Below are 18,548 nucleotides of genomic sequence, written 5' to 3'. Positions count from 1 at the left end.
CATCACCCAACCAATAAAGAGATAAAAATCCAAGAGACTGCTGATCAAGTTAATGAATCTATTTGCAAGCAGAATGTGTATCAAACTTCTTGGGACGGCCATACATTGTATAACACACACAACTGCATTAAAAGTAAAATATAATACTACATTAACCTATAGAAGGTAATGTGTACATCCCTCACGTTTATTAAAAATAAAATCTCAAAAATTAAGACACCAGAAACTGGACAAGTTTTCACTGAAATTCATATTCAGCTGAAGTTAATCTAAATAAGCACTACAGAGAAGATGTTAATTATAGTAGGAATGTTGTGATTGCAGGTATTGTCCCATGTTCACATTCATCAGTACTTTTGAATGCTCATAATTCAACAAAACAAATCTCAAATCTGCAATACTTCCTTTGGTAGGTATGCATTTAACTCAGCAGTGATTATGCTAAGTTCTAAGACAAATGGTTGTGGTAATTTCTATACCAAAACTCATATACTTATGGCATGGCTGTTTTTGAATATTTCCCAGTCATTTTTTGGCTGATAGTCAATTCAGGGGAACCTTTTAATAAAACTTCACATGCATAATGTTAATAGTTATTTTTTTTTAAAAAATGTCTTCACACACAATTAAAAGAGTAATTTTTTGCCTCAATATTTAGAAGTATATAATGAGGCTAGAATTAGAGATTTTTAACTCGGTTTTTTAATCGGAAAATAATAAAAAATATCAAAGGTAAAATTAATATTCATACCTTAAATTATTTTTTTTTTTTAAAAACTTAACTTTCATAACATAAGTAGGTCTGTATAATCAATTTCTATCCAAAATCAAGATGCTAATAGTACAGCTGCATATGATTTCTCAACAATTTTTTTTATCTTTGGTCAACAATAACAATATTCACTCTAAAACAGCAGTTCCCAATCTTTGACTTGTGAACCCCTTTCAACATAATATTTTTACTGGGAACCACTAAGCCTGTATTCTCTGAAATTGTATAATAGTTCTGAATTTTTATTATATACTATTTCCAGTTTTTATATGGAATATTATATAATATAAAATTATTATTAAGTACCTATACATAACAATGGTATTTGAGAATGAAAAAAAAATTAAAGATAAATTTTAAAAAATAAAAAGAATTTAAAGTTTAAAAATACTATATGAATTCACGCTAAAAACAATTTAATACTGTATAACGTTCAAATCCAACACAATATTGTGCAGTACAGTGATCAATGTTTATCAGAGTTTGTCTTACATGTAACTGGACAGTGATACATATCGGCAAGTTTACACCCAATCTCCCTCACTAACGTCCTATCACACACGCTCGCTGTGTAAGGGCACATGACCCAAACCACAATTAAATATAAATTTTAAACTGAACTGCATAAATTAATATTAAATTATTTTGTGGTTTACAAAAATATACCTATGTAAATCTAAGCAGACACCATTACAGAATTTTTCATGCAAACCTCCAGGGGTTCGCAAACCACCAGTTGGGAACTGCTGCTCTAAAAGATAATTTTCATACCTTCAGTAGGTATTCTTTAAAAACACTTTCCCACAAGTGATTTTTATACTGCAAAGTTCAAAAGAAATTACTTCTCTGTCCTTGAATTTTTTTTTTTTTTTTTTTTTTTTTATATAAGGAGGATTTGGGTGAAGTCAATTACAAATTGCATACTTATTGCAAACAGCTGTTGTTGTTGTTGTTTGGTTTTTAGGAGCATTAGCAACTAAGGCCATATTGCTCCGGTGCGGTGGTCATTCCCTGACCTTTCCGCATCCTCCGTATTTGGTGGTGACGGGCTCGAACCCCGGTCTAATCAAGAAGCGTGTGCTACGCACTGCTGCTCCTTCCCACCTGGCTACGGAGGCGCCAATGCAAACAGCATATTGCTTTCCAGAAGGGCTGTACAAGTGGGATCGCACGATAAAATTGACAACTCCTTATCCCGAGAAAATCCAATTTATATAAATTTTGTGCAAGGTTAATCTACAATTTAATTTTTTGTTTAAATTACTAATAATTTAATCAAACTGATAACAAATGAATTAATTTAATTAATTAAATTGAGAAAAAACAAATTTATTTCATGTTATAGAAGATTTGTTATTTGTTTGTTATTTGGTTTTTAGGAGCATTAGCAACTAAGGCCATATTGCTCCGGGGATATGTGGTGGTCATTCCCTGACCTTTCCGCATTCTCCGTATTTGGTGGTGACGGGCTCGAACCCCGGTCTAAATCAAGAAGCGTGTGCTACGCACTGCTGCTCCTTCCCACCTGGCTACGGAGGCGCCTGTTATAGAAGATAAAGAACTTTAGATAAGTGAGGAGTAGATCAAACAAGTATGGTTCAAGCAAATATGGTTAACTAAAATATAAAATAAGAAAAAATCTTTATAAGAAAAGCATGTGCATTTTAGCTGTAACAGTGCTTGATCTGAACTCTAGACTTCTTTAGACCCAACCTTTATTAGACAAGAGATTAATGTTTTAACATATGAAACAAATAAATTGTGTGAATGCAGCTAGACAAGTTTGAAAGTTAGATAATTGCCCTTTAAACTTTTAGGCAACAACACACACAGCATCTTCAAAAAGGCCTATGGGGCTGGGTTATTCCATATTGAAATAATTACACTCAAACACCAGCCAAGCGGCTAAAATTTTAAAATTTTAACCACTTGGCTGGTGTTTGATTGTAATTATTTCAACACACACACACACACACACACACACACACACACACACACACACACACACACACACACACACACACACACACACACACAGCAACTATATGTTGTAACATATTTTTATAATTGTAAACCGGTAAGGTTAACCTATAATTTTTTCTTTGAGTGGACTACTTCACCATTTAAGGAGCACTCATTAATTGAGAAGAGAATTAATAAATACAAAAAGAACAGAAGAAGATTTTGAATTGAAAAAAAGGCATGTGCAACCAAAACTAATATGCTTTATTAAAAAAATGTATAGAAGAAATTGTTGCAAAATTAGCCTCTGTTGATGGATTCTCTATTAATGCGATTACAAAGAGTGAATTCATAGGAAAATATCGTGGTCTAATGAAGGTTTGACTTTGTCCAGACACCTATATGATGTGATGAATACCAGCCAAGCGGCTAAAATTGTAAAGCTAAGCTTACTTTCTTGCATCGTATGCAAGAAAGTAAGCTTATGCAGCATCAGCCAAAAAAAACCCCTCCATTTCACCCATTCATTCATTCCAAATGTTTGTCTAGCTCTGCCTTGAATTTATTTAAGCTATAAACTTCCACAACGACAGATGGAAGTTTATTCCAGCAATCAACCACTTGCTGGCTAACAGCAAATTTCTGAACACCTATTCTACAACTGTCTTTCCTCAATTTCAATCTATGCCTCCTCAGGTTCGTAATCTGAGCAAGATGAAGAATCCCATCAGCATTGAGTTTGATCAACCCGTTCAAGGCCTTATGTACCTCAATCAGATCACCTCACAGGTGCCTAGTCTCCAGTGGCTGCAATTTTCAGAACTTAAGGCTTTCTTGGTAAGAGAACGCCCTTTGTTCTCCCCTGACCATTGCCTTATACAAAGGGATAATCACCTCCTTGTCCCTGCTAGCAAAATTCATATATATTATTGACAAGACACCATGAGCTACTCTTGCAAACTGCATGCACTGTTCAAAAAACTTCATATCTAACTGCACAATTACACCCAGGTGCCTCTCATCCTCTACCACCCTGAGTGTAGTACCATACAGTTGGTATGTTTCTCTTGGATTACTGCTACTATTATGCTGTACTTTGCATTTGTCAATGTTAAACTTCAGTTGCCACTTCTCAGCCTATTTACCTGTTGCAGTAGCATTCTGTCATTAACAACCTACTAACCTTTGTATCATCAGCAAACTTGGACATTAAACTTGATATACGCTCATCAATATCATTGATGAATACACACAACAATGGGCCCAGCACCGAACCCTGGGAAACTCCACATTAGTCCATGAACAGCAGCGTCCATTGATTACCACTCTCTGTCATCCGCCACTCAACCATCCCTTTATACATTGTAGCAACTTGTCCTTAATGCCATACTGCTCCAATTTGAAATAGTCTTGCAAGTGCAACAGTATCAAAAGCTTCCTGAAATCCAAGTACAGTAAACCTTCGATTTAATGGACTAATAGGGGAGAAGGGGTGTCCGTTAATGCCGAAAGTCTGTTAAATCGAATGTAACCTGGGGGCATTTTTAATGTTCTTAATGTAAAAAAGAGATATCAACACGCGTCTTAAAGAAAAATGTTGCAATTTGGCCTTTGATTTATGGATATAAGAAACAGTTTTTTTTTTTACGCCGTAAATTTCATAAACACATGCTACTGAGATGCCTTGTTATAATTTCTCAATTAGCTCTAATTTCTGTGCCACATTTAAGTTCACATGCTTTTTTTAACTCCTCTATCACTTGATGCCATTTTAAACTGTAAGGATTGCAAAATTATTTAATAAATAAAGTCACAATTCAGAAATCACAGAAACACTGTATACAACCTGACCGCACAATAGCTTGAGGCAGACCGAGACCGAAACAAAACGAGTTGGTAGACCTGCAGTTTAGTGTCCCGAGTCACATTCAGCTCGCAAGTCACCACCTGCTCTTATCTGTTATCTGTAATCTGGGAAAACAGCTATTTGAACACATTTTCAGAAAGAATAAAAAAACAATTTCCTGAATTTTATTATAAAAATAATTATCAAAACAATACTGGAAATAGGTAATTATTATTAATTTTCAATTAATAATAACACTGAAGTTTTATATAACCTAAAAAAAATAATATGGTCCAGATTAATATGTACATTACTGTACTATTATTTGTCCGGTCCATTAAATCCGAAATCCATTATATCGGGGTCCGTTAAATCGGCGGCTTACTGTATATGATATCAAAATTATTTTTTGCATCCAGTTCCTTTGTGACCACATCACAGTATCCAATAACATTGGTCAGACAAGACCTTGCTTGAACAAACCCATGCTCTGTCTTAACTATTACTGTAGTCTTGTCTAGGTGATCCTGAAATGCTTCTTTAACTAGTGATTTCATTATTTTCCCCGGAAAAGGAGTTAAACTAACTGGTCTGTAATTACTCTTGTCACCCTTAGATCTCACTTTGTGAATTTGGGGATACATTTGCACACCTCCAGTCCATGGGGCCTCCCCTGAGTTCAAGGAAGCTCTCATAATTATTGCTAAGAGTTTGCTTACTTCCTTTGCTGCTTCCTTTAATATAACTGGATAGAGCCCATCTACTCCAAGTGCCTTTTTTATATTTAATTACAACAATTTCTCCTCCACTTTGCTCTCAGTTACTTCAAAATTACTCAGCTTCCTGTTAGAGTTCGATAAACTTCTGGCATTCCCCCCCCCCCTTGAATGACTCATGTGTGAATGTAATGCAAAATACTCATCCAGTTTATCAGCTACCTGAGCAGGATCATCAATAGTTGAACCATCTATGTTGGACCAAATCTGATTCATCCCTTTCCTTCTAGAGTTTACATAAGTAAAGAACTCTGTGCAGTTTTTCTTTGCATCCTTTGCCAAAGATTTCTTGTAATCTACCTTCGCCCGCCTAATCTCCTTTGTGACTTGATTACTGACTAGCTTATATCTGCCTTAGGCTTCCGTGTCGCCTGATAATTTATATGTATGCCATGCATTTTTCTTCTCTGCCATGAGTCTCATTAATTCATCTGACATCTATTTAGGCCTAAACCTTGAACAGTATTTCTTAGTTGGTATGAAAAGCCTAGTAGCCTCATAGATTAAGTCCCCAAAGGCTTCCCATTTAGAATTCACCATTGGTAACATCATCAGTTGATCCCACTAAATAGAATTTAAAAACTGTCTGAGACCACTGTAGTCACCTTTACGAAAGAAAAAACCTTTCCCTTTACTCTTTATGGTAGTTACACCTTTAAGTAAATCCCACATCAGTACACTGATCACTATTACCCAGTGGTTCCTTTATCTGCAAATTCTTAATGCATGAACAATCACTGCTGATAATCAGATCAAGAGTATTACTCCCTCTAGTTGCCTCTCAAACACGTTGCTGTTGAAAAAAGTTATACAATAAATCCACAAAAGTATCGCTATTATGCAAGTGACCAACCCACAAGTTCCAGTCAATATCTGGAAAGTTAAAATGCCCCATTATAAGAATTCAGATTTACTGGCAAATTCTATTTCTCTGCACAACTGTTCATTGTACTCATCAGCGTCATTAGGTCTATAACATACTCCTACTCTCATTTTCCCTTTCCCAGTGTTTATGTCACACCAAACAGACTCAACATTGCACTGTCCACCCGTGTCAACTGGATGCACATCCTTAGATTTTATGTTTCTTAACTAACAGCATAACTCCTCCTCCCTTCCTACCCTGTCTTTCCTTTCTGTACACATTGTACTCCCCAAATTACAATTCTGCATTACTTATATCTGTGTGGCACCATGTCTCTGATATCCCAACAATAACAGCCTTTGATGTCTTGATCAGCACTTCAAATTTATTAACTATACTTCTAAGTGTTCTTCCCAGGACTTACTGAATTGGGCACATTGCCCGGTGAATTTAACTGACTGCCCGGCTAAAATTTAAGCGATTCTTCTGGGTACCGTATGGTATTGATCTTGATCAATATTAATTCAAACATACTATGCAATTGAGATCAATGTGACAGTAGCATATAATGTCAAATTATGCAATTAATTTTTTTCTCTGGATCGTTTATAAATAACAGAAAATTTTATAATATTGCTAAGTATTACACTTTCCCACCCGGCTGGCAAAATTTTCTGAGGAGAACACTGCTTCTAGCATTGGTGTACATGCAAGTATACATGCACCTGTTTCTACTCTTAGTTACCCTAACACAGCATAGGGTACACAAGCACAATATACAACTGCAAAACAAATTGTAATGAAAAAAAAAAAAAAAAACAGCCAAGAAAATTTTAGAAGGTGAAAGAGTTACTGTTTCAAATATAAACACCAATTGGCCAAAACATTATGACCACCTACCTAATATGATGTTGGTCCTCCACGTGTAGCCAAAACAGTTCGTACCAACACATAACCAGCACATCCTTTAACTCCTGTAAGGTCCATGGTTGAGATGCTGCAGATCAGAGTTGCTGTTTCAACACAAACCATAGATCCCCGGCCTCCAAATTCCACAGCTCATCCATGAGCTGTGGAATTTGGAGGCCACAGCAATATCTGGAAGTCTTCATCATGTTTCACGAACCAGTCTCGAACAATCTGGGCAGTGTGGCATGGTGCATTATCCTGCTGAAAGATGGTACCGCCAGAGAGGAAGACCGTTGCCATGAAAAGGTGTGCCTGGTCAGCAATGATGTTTAGGTAGGTGGTAGACATCTGAGTGCCTGGCTGTTGTTGTTATTTGGTTTTTAAGAGCATTAGCAACTAAGGCCATATTGCTCCGGGTATATGTGGTGGTCATTTCTTGACCTTTCCGCATCCTCCGTATTTGGTGGTCACTGGCTTGAACCCCGGTCTGATCAACAAGCGTGTGCTACGCACTGCTGCTCCTGCTCACCTGGCTATGGAGGCGCTGAGTGCCTGGCACATGGATAACTGGACCAAGGGTATCCCAGCAGAACATCACCCAAAGCATGACACCACCGACACCGGCTTGTTTTCTTCCCGCAGTACATCCAGGCGCCATCACTTTCCCAGGTAAATGATGCACATGTACCCGGCTGTCTACATGGTGCAACAGGAAACGTGATTCATCGGACCAGATAACCTTCTTCCAATCACTCAAGGTCAAGTTTTGATGCTCGCATGCCCATTGTAGGCACTATCGCCGGTGAACCATGGTTAGCATGGGGCTAAGCAGCCCCATTTTCAGCAGGGTTCAACGTACTGTGTGTTGTGACACATTACTCCCATCACCAGCATTCCAATTACTGATGAGCTGTGCCACAGTTGCCCTTCTGTTGCCACATGCCATCCAGGAAAGCCTTTGCTCACCTTGAGCATTGATGAGCTGTGGTCGTCCAACACCTCACCGGCGGTTCGTCAGTTCCCCCTCCTCGGACCACTTTTGGTAAGTACCAACCAGGGTTGACTGTGAGCATCCCACCAGCCGTGCCATTTCAGATATGCTCTGACCTAGTCATCTGGCTATTACAATTTGGCCTTTGTCAAACGCGCTTAAGTCTGCTGCCTTTCCCACCTGAAGAACAACAGTAACGCTGATTAATGGAGCTCAGCAACAGGTGTTTTTCATACAGTGTCCTGACCCGCACATGTGCCGTAGTTCACCTGCAGTTGCTTTCATTTGCATAATGACTCGCTGGTCAATGTTTTGGCTAATCGGTGTGTATATATATATAGCCTATCTACTATATATAGCAAGAAAGCTTACAAAGCCTACAAGAAAGACAAAGCAAGAAAGCCCACAAATTGTTTTTCAAACACAATATTAACTAAGAGAAACTTATGTGGAGTACTTTTTTTTTTCATACTTTGACATGCCCTGGATTACAAAAATTTTCCTGAAATCACCTTTGAACTACACTTTTCGAGCATTTATGGCATGCTGCTTATTTGTCTTTAATATAATTAATTTTTAATTAATTAATTAATTAATTAATTAATGTTTTATAAAAGCAAATAATTTAAATTAATACAAAGCATTATATTTAAAAATGCTTACCATTAAACACCGAGCAACATTACATCCAAGAGTTCCTGAACCCAACAAAAGACACTTGGTTGACATAATGAGCTCCAAATTTAATTCAGGAACAAGACGCCACCTCATAAGTTTCAGATTGAGATCAACAGCAGATTCTGATAATCTGTACAAAACAAGTTCGTCTGCTTTTAGTATTTATACTACAATGTAGAGACATATGCAATAGCTATCAATCTATTCCTCTTAAAATTTATAAAAACAAATCATTGCTCATTTTCTCAAAGAGTTTCAAAATGCTAAAAAAAAAAAAGAGCTAAAAATATTGATATACACTGGTGTGCAAAACGTAAGGACCAGTCAGGTTTTCTCCTGTAGCTTCTCATAGGAGTGGCCTGGATATGAGGGAAAGCATATCAAAGGAACCTCATGAGGTACAGAAATGATGAAGGAAACAACACCAACACAACAACGGAAACAAAACGGTACAGAGGTACTTTAATCAAAAATGGCAACACAGAATTTAATCAAAAATGGCTGCCAAGATACAGATGTATCACTGCCAAAGATGGAACAAAGGGAAGAGGTGGTCCTCAGTAGGAGATATGGCTACCCCTAATGTCGATGCAGGCTTTGCACCGCCTGTCCACACTTAGAACAATGTTGATAAGTTCTTGTGGTAACATCGTCCATTCCTCTGTCAGCACCATCTTCAGCTGGTGAATATTTTCTGGTGGGTGTGGACATGTTGCTAGGTGTCTCCCCAGAGAGAGAGTCCCATATGTGTTCGATGGGATTTCGATCGGGAGAAATGGGCAGGCCAATCCATACGAACAATGTCCTCACTTTCCAAAAGCATATCACAGCTGCAGTGCGATGGGGTGTGACGTTATCATCCATAAACACGAACTCTGGGCCAATGGCTCCTCGGAACAGATGCACATGGGAAGGATTACCTCAGTACAGTAATGTGCACAGGTTACAGTACTACCTTCCAGTATCTGGAGTTGTGTATGTCCATCCAAGATAATGCCTCCCCAAACAAGAACACCTCTACCGCCATATTGATCCCTTTCGGTGAATTTTGCGGGGTGATACCGTGTGCCAACCTCTCAACAGATTAGCTGACGTCCAGAATCGCAGCTGAGACTGAATCTACTCTCATCAGTAAAGAGTACCTTATCCCATTGCGCTACTGTCCAGTCCTTGTGTTCGATACACCACTGTAAACTGTGTCTCTGATGGACAGGTGTTAAAGGGACACAGCATACTGGCCATCGGGCAAACAGTCCACCTTTGTGGAGTCGCCTGGTCACAGTAAACCGCGATATCCTGCATCCTGTGCACTTTTTTACAATGGATCCTGCTGTCTGGTGTTGGTCACTCTTGGCCTGTAGGAGCATATAGCGGTCATCATTAGGCATTGTTTTTCTGGGATGACCACCACTAGTCCTTCGAACAGCTGTACCTGTCATTCTGTAGGCCGACCATTTGCATGAGACGATGCTATGGACGATACCGAACTCTGCAGCCACACTCCTCGCACTTTGACCCTCCTCGAGCTTCCCAATTATTCGACCCGGGGTAAAGTCATCCAGATGTGTACTGGCCATTTCGTTGTCTGTAGCACTGTACGAAACCAATCGAACATCTGTAACAATCATGCTCACCATTTAGTAATTTGCACTGAACTGCTGCTTTTATCTGTTTATGTGAGCTTCTCATCACGATTCAAATTTTTGCATGTGTACCAGCTTTCTATCGAACGGCCACAGTTATGAAAACGCCACAGGCTGTTTCGTTTGATTTTGTGGTTGTAACCTTTAGAAATAGTGTTGGTCCTTAAGTTTTGCACACCAGTGTATAATGCACTAAATTGGATGCACAATTTTTTTTTTTTTTTTTGTATTCAAATAATGTGTATATTTATGTCAATTCTTAATTAACATAAATATAGACACTTAAGAAGTTAAAAAACTGTTACTGAAAAACCAAACTGCACTGTCTAGGTAATTATTACTTAGAATAATGTGAAGTAACAGACACATAACAATATACACTAGAGAACAGTGAGATTTTTTTCAAAAATAACAAGCCTGATTTAATTGATATTTGAAGATAAAAGTCCATGATTTTCTGTACCTTCCTAAGCATAAACAAATTTTTACTTGGTATGGTTTCTGCATTTTTTTTCATTAAAGTTATTACACGAGAGAGGCTATCTGGTCATGCACAACCCCACTGATATGATAATGATTCTAAGGGCGGAAACACACTACTACCACTTCACGAGACTTCACTTGATTACATGTCTAACGTCAAATGTGGGGGAGCTATATTTACTAATTAGTTTATTGCTAGGAGAGCACTGTTGTCATTGGTTGTATTCACAAGATAACACGTCGGGCTTCAAGGCAGAATGACGTTGTCAGGAGCTCAGATTTTTCTGTTCGAACAGAAATTTCGTTAGGCATGACAAAAGGAAAATGGAGGAAATGCTAATAGAAAATTAAATCAGAAGTAAATAATCTGTTTTGAGTGCACAAGTAAGAATATTCGAAAACAAATAACAACAACATCAAGGACGTTGCTCCTGTGCCTTTCCGAAGCACCCTCCACTTCGACCAGCTACTTGGCATATTCACCGCAAATGTCCAGTCACAGGGATGTTCAAAAATGGTCAAAGGAGGAAAACAGACCAACAGAATTACAATTAACAAATTGAGAGGACGAACAAGCTGATCGTTTCAATTTGCACAACTCAACAATTTCTTACAAGTTCAATATTTAGGGTTGAGAAGTGGTTTTTTGTTGTAATTAAATTTCATTAAAAATTTTTGTTTGGTATTTTGACAGAATAAACCTTATTCAAAATTAAACTTGCAGTATTTCAACTGTCCTTAAACATACAACTAATTTTTCCTTAGCACTGACTGAATTTCAAAATTGCGTATTTTTTGCCCTTGAATGTCATCCTTAATTGGATTTAATTTTCTATATAATCCTTAATTGGATTATATAGAAAATTAAATTCTTCTTTATTCATCTGTAAGTACATCTTGAAACAATTTTCATCTTCTTCTAAGTCCTGCAGTAAATGATGGAATTTGCCATTTTCTGTTCTCTTCCAGTTGATGTTGTGTATCCATTGCTTACTCTCTTTTGTTTTCTTGGCTATAAGAGAAGCGCATGCATTTTCTAAATCTTCTTCAAAATCTGAAGAGGATGACACATATACAACGTTACAGGTTGCCAAACGTACCTCTTTTGGAATTATAATAAAATTTCCAAGATACCCCCCCCTTTTTTAACATTTGAAATGGGGAATTTGAAAAAAAAAGCAGAAATCATAAAACAACTTGTTTAGATGATTATTTAGGAAGAAAGAATTAACTGACAATAAAGTTGTTGTTGAAATGCACCCTTAATTAAAGACTCAAAAAACGACATTCTATCCTATTTACAAAGAGGGTTATAGAATATTTATATTATGCTTGCTTTGTAACCTTTTACATTCTATTTGACTTTTTTTTTTTTATTTCGTTGTAATGATTTAGGGCTCAGGCAACAAACGTTTTTTATTTAAAATTCCCAATATCAATATCAATTTTTTTTTTTTTTTTTTTTTATGAAAACCCCAAACACGAAAGGTATCAAAACCTATAGTACTTAGTACTGTGCATGGGTTGAAGGAGAAGTATTGGGGGGGGGGGAGAGAATGCCGGAAACTTTGCTCTAGAGCAGGGGTGGGCAACTTTTTTCGTCAGCGGGCCGAATGAAATTTTCGCATCATGATGCGGGACGGAATAGATTGAACGATTTTATAAAAAAAATCAGAACCTAAAAAATGTTATATTACTTGAATTACCAAATTATTAATGTATTTTTAAAAAAAATATCTGAATGTCCAATTATCATTGAAAATGCGGCATTCGGCATCAATTTTTCTTTTTTTTTTAATTGGCTCATTTTATGGGCTATAAATTAATATTAAATTAAAAATTGTAATAATTAGAAAAGGCATAAAACATAATATCTCGCACCAATATTATTTTTTTCAATAAGAAGTCAAACCCAAAGGAACTTCGTTCGATCGATGCTACAATAATAATTAGGAAATAACTCTTTGACGCTGCGTAGAATCACTTGGTTACTGTTGTACTGGCCGCGATTCCCGATTGAACCGAATTAAGCCGAACGTTTACGGCGAGTGTAGTCAGGTATGGATTTTCTATATTTATGCATTTACCGAGGGGGCCGGATTCAACATCGTCGCGGGCCGGATGTGGCCCGCGGGCCGGCTGTTGCCCACACCTGCTCTAGAGACTAAACATGGGTTTCACCACTTCAAGCCTACAATAAGCAAAGTGGTGGTATTTCACCGGTTGATGATTTTGCTGTATGAAGAATATGTTCTGCTGAAATCATTTCTTAAAAATATTGAGACAAAAGACTCAAAAATACCACAGATGTTTGGATAAAAATTTTAAATGCGTATGAAGTACGTAATACAGAAAAAAATATATTAATTTTGTTTTTGCTTTGCCTCACTCAAATGCAATAAGTGAGCGGGTATTTAGCTCAATGTTTAACGCATGGAAAAAGGATAGAAACAAGAATGTTGAAGGAGAACTGTTGCTGAAAACCAATCACAATATGTCATGCAAAGAATTTTATGCAAATGCACTAAAAAATAAAAAACTGTTAAAGAAAATTTGCTCAAATGAAAAGTATTGCAAGGTAAATATTTTCTTTTTGATAAAAGAAATCAGGCTTATTGAATATGTATTGTAAACATTTGATGTTAATATTTATAAAAGTTTCCTTTAGTGTTTATAACTTTTGGAATAAAATTTTCCGAATTAAACGAATTAAAGCACAGGCTATAATTCAGTTAATTTTATTCAAGTTTGACTAATTTTTACGAACTTGTAAAAATCAACAAAATATAGAAATAAAATGGTTATTATTAAAATTGTTCAGTTTTCAAATGCACATGTGTAAATTTGAAATTGTGTGCGTTTTTTAAGCACATTAGCATATATGCACAGAGTGGCTATTATTTTCACCATATTCAACCGTCTGTCCATATACATATAATAACTTAACTCCCAGTGGATCCATTTTCCTAAAATTTTATATAGGTTATTTTAAAAAGAGTTGTGTAATAACTCAACTCCCAATAGATAAATTATCATGAAATGTTATATTTGGCTCCTTGCCACCGGTGGTATTCTCCACCTTGTCACAGTGGGGAGGCTTGCATGTCCCAATGACCCGGAGAGCTAAGTCAGTGGTAGCTTAGCTACTGGTAGGGCCTCCCAAGCCTGACAGGTCAAAGGGTAGGGGCCAGACTAAGAGAGATACCCCGGCCCTCCAGGTTGGGGGTTGCTGCAACGGGCTAGCTCCTCGTTCAGTGTAAAAAATACAGAAATGCTAAATGACCTACAAGTAAAAATGAAAACGGATTGTACTTTTGGAAATGACTCGGCAAACAGAAAAGGACTATGATTTTGGGATGCTGGAATATTCAAGGCCTTTCAACTAAAAGAAACTTTCTTCCGGATGAACTGCAAAAATTCAAGTTAGACATTGTCGTGTTATCAGAGACAAAGAAAAAGGGATGTGGAGAGGAAATAATGGGCGAATACTACCAATTTTGGAGTGGAATTGATAAGAGTGAAAGAGCAAGAGCAGGAGTTTCTATTGCTGTTAAAAAGAAATTGAGACAACATCAAAAACTGGCAATTTATTAATGAAAGAATGATCTCATTGGAACTCAAAATGTATGGGAGAGAAATATGTATTTTGGGAATATATGCCCCGACTAATGACACCGCCGATACCTTGAAGGATGAATTTTGGGAGGATCTGAGAGAACTAATAGAAAAAATCCCTAAGAACAAAGAGATATTCCTAATGGGAGATTTCAATGCAAGAGTAGGAACTGAACAAAATAGCAAAGTTATTGGAAGATTTGGAGAGAAAGAGAGGAACGAAAACGGAGATAGGCTATGCAATCTTTGTGAACAGTTCGACTTGAGAATAAACAACACATTTTTCCAACACAAGGATATCCATAAATATACTTGGTCACAGGAGAAAAGACAAATTAGATCAGTTATAGATTACATTATTTCAAAACATTCAGGGACATATGTATTGAAAGATGTCAGTTTATAGAGGAGCCAAATGTGGATCTGACCATTTTCTTGTTAAATCAACACTGAGGTGGAACTGGATTAAGAAAATATTGTGAACAACCAACAATGCAGGGAAGGAGAAATGCTACAAGTGGATCAATTTAATGTTGACCTACTCCAGGACGACAGCATTAGAAACAACTTTACCCAGAGACTGGATGATGCAATTAACATAGAGATAAAAGGTAATAATGAAGAAATCTAAGAATATTTAAAAATACTGTTAAAAAAATAGCTCATGAAATCCTAGGCAAAAAGAGAGCCAAGGACCAAAAAATACATGGATTACAGAAAAAGTAAGAGCTGCTGTAGAGGGAAAAGAAACTTGCATATCAGAAATGGCTGGGTAATAGGAATGATGCATATAGGAACATTTATGTTGAAAAGAAAAAAATAGCCAATCGGTTTGAAGTGAAGTGAAAAAAGAAGAATGGGAAAGGAAATGCGCAACTATTAATAGCAAATTGGGCTTCAAGCAATCAGCGGAATCGTGGAAGGTCCTTAAAGACTTGAGAAAACAGAATAAACACAATTCTGGTTTGCAATTAATCCCTTTGAAAGACTGGATGGAGTACTATGAAGGACTTTTAAAAGAAGACCGGGGAGAGTTCAAGACTATGGAAGATTTTGGTGTAGAAGACTCGGGCTTAAAAGTTTCTGTTCGGGAAGAGGAACTCCTGCTGAAGGAAGGAAGGAATGGCAAATTACCTGGACGAGTTTACATGGAACTTCTGAAATATGGAGGAAGAGGAGTGACTGTTCTGATACAAAAACTGTTAAACAGTATACTGAGAGGAGAAGAAATACAGAAAGAAATGATAACAGGATATATTACATCAATTTATAAGAAGGGCAATCGGAAAAGCTGTTCAAATTACAGAGCAATATGCGTCCTGAACCCGCTGTTAAAGATCCTTGAAAAATAAATCAGGAACCATTTAGAAGCCCGAATCGAGATATCAGAAGAACAAAGTGGTTTTTCAGCTGGGAGGTCATGTATAGACCATATCCCAACAGTACGACAGATCCTTGAAAAATGCCAATCAAAAGGGGAAAAAAAATCTTTATGATTTTCATTGACCTTGAAAAGGCATATGACAGTGTTCCAAGAAAACTCTTATGGGAAGCACTGAAAGAGGCAAATGTTGATGGACAACTGATTAACATTATTAAGGCAATTTACAGGAATAATAGATGCAGAATTAAAGTTGGATCAGCTTTGTCACCTGCATTCCACACTTCAAAAGGCTTATTACAAGGTTGTTGCATGTCACCAACACTTTTCAAAATTTATATCGACATCTGCCTAAGATCCTGGTCGAAAAAATGCAATAAAATGGGATTGCCAATTAATAAGAACACCTATATTCACAATTTACTTTTTGCAGATGATCAGGTGTGATAGCACAAGACTTAGAAGATGCAAAGTATGAATGTCGTCAATTGTTTGAGGAATATAAACAATGGAGTCTAAAAATCGATTTTAGCAAAACTGAAATGTCTTCAGGACCAGGACACGTTCTAAATATTGCAGGTTTTAAAATCAAACAAGTCAATAAATTCAAATATTTGGGAACAATCTTACAAAGTGATGGATCATCCAAAGCAGAGATCAATAAGAGAATTGCAGACGGCAGAAAGGCTATCGGCATGTTAAACTCTGTTCTGTGGAGCAAAAATATCCTAAATAAAACAAAGAAACTTATATTTCAAACAATTGTACAAAGTCTTCTATTGTATGGAGCGGAAACCTGGACATTGAATAGGCGAGTAGAAAACAAATTGCTCTCCACAGAAATGGATTTTTGGAGATGCTCAGCAGGAACTTCTAGAAGAGACAGAAAACAGAAAAAATGGAAGTGAAAAAGACTATTATTGACACCATCAAAGAAAAGCGTCTAACATGGTATGGACATGTAAAACGGATGCAAGAAAACAGATATCCAAAGGCTATCCTGGAATGAATACTTCCTGGAAGAAGGAGAAGAGGAAGACCTAGAAGGACATGGATGGATGGAGTAAGGGAGTGCATGACAACCTGAGGTTTAACTGACCAAGACACCCAGAACCGCACTTTATGGCGGGAAAAAATTCCTAACAAGAAATAACTTGTAGGCTGAGGAAACCCATTGTAAATGGAAACACTCCTCTTGAAGAAGTCAAGCCATCCCAAATATCAGTAAAATGGGAGAAGGTAGGGGAGGCTTCTCTTGAATGCATGTGCATGGATTTGGGAGGGCCATACTCTGACATGTTGCCTGTATTTGGCATTGATCTAATTGGGAGAATCTCAGACAATTAAAGTTAAAACTATGAAAGTCACTATTCAATAACACAAGCATGGCTGAATTAAAGGATGTGATTTTCTGCTCATAAGATTGCACTGCCACCTGGTCTTTCATTGTAGCATCAATTGCATCTGTCTGCCACAGAAGTACAGGTACTGTACTGCTGCAGCAGATAGATGTTTTGTATTATTACAAAAATCATACTTTGCACAACTGCATATCGCTATACAATTTTGTATTTGACAGTGATTCTTTTGATATGTATAAGAAAAACTGTAAGAAAAATGGTCTGTTTTGGCTCTGGTGCTGAAATGGTCCTGTCATTTCCATATAATTCTCACATTGAAACTAGATGCAGGTTTTGCTTAAAAGGAATCTGATGTTTACCTAATATCATATGATATAGAAAGAATTCAAATCAATGCTTTCGGTTTATTTATTTTTTTCTGTGATAGGTTATTTCCATTGAAACTAGAGCCAAATGCAGTGGAATACTTTTCCTAAACAACAACAAAGTACAAGCGGTAAGGGACATCCTCTAATATTGTCACTTGGGTTCTGATTGCTGTGAAGAAGCCAATCTACTTAAATAGTTGGGTACATACCTTTTGTTGACTTGTATTTAGAGTATCTCTCATGACTTACAGAACCATGGATGCTAAACATTTCATGATCAGATGGTGCTGTTCTGACCTATGTAGAAATGGAGGACAGAGAGAAATTTATATCTTTCTGTTTCAAGATACTGCTTCCACAAGCCTTAATGATCATTAAGCTTCACGAAACCATCAGAATTTTGAAACACTGAACAAAACCAGAAGAAATAGTTTTATGTAATCTTCGATTTGACTCTCACTCAGCAGGTGTACCCCTAGTTTCCCATCTGACCCCCTCTACACCTCTTATACATTTCTGGAGTTCTTGCATCTTCTATTGCTGGTCTGTATGATCATATGCCTTCTTAACCAGTGACTTCTCTAATGGCAGTTGACACAGTCTACATTCTCCACATGGTGTTCTTGCATACTTAAGGTGGTATGCATTCAGTGGGTGCAATCCCACTTGAGGGTCCCTTGAATTATTTGGGAAGATCACTTGTCATATCAGAAGTATCACAGTATTACTTGTAGGAATTTTTTGAAAGATAACTTAGAATTCCCTCCTTGTCTTCCCCAAACATTTAAGCAATGATAACAGGATGGTCTTAGTAGCATTCAAATCAAAATTTACACTTGATTTGTAACTATGGGGGTAAGAAGACAAGTCTGATTCAGAATTTTGATTACATCATGAT

The 18,548-nt window shown here is 36.9% G+C and overlaps 1 protein-coding gene across 1 annotated transcript in view; it reads right to left on the bottom strand.

Annotated features, from left to right (window-relative positions):
- Atg7 (Autophagy-related 7) overlaps positions 1–18,548 on the bottom strand; it is a 196,796-nt gene that overhangs the window by 67,564 nt on the left and 110,684 nt on the right. The window contains exon 11 of the mRNA XM_090381559.1: positions 8,785–8,929. Within this exon, the coding sequence (XP_090237685.1) occupies positions 8,785–8,929 (145 nt within the window). The remainder of the gene's footprint in view (positions 1–8,784; positions 8,930–18,548) is intronic.

Source organism: Mastigoproctus giganteus, chromosome 9, assembly GCF_048544385.1.
Source record: "Mastigoproctus giganteus isolate SK-2022 chromosome 9, ASM4854438v1, whole genome shotgun sequence".
Classification (NCBI taxonomy): Eukaryota; Metazoa; Arthropoda; class Arachnida; order Uropygi; family Thelyphonidae; genus Mastigoproctus; species Mastigoproctus giganteus.
This window is presented reverse-complemented; position numbering and strand designations above follow the sequence as displayed.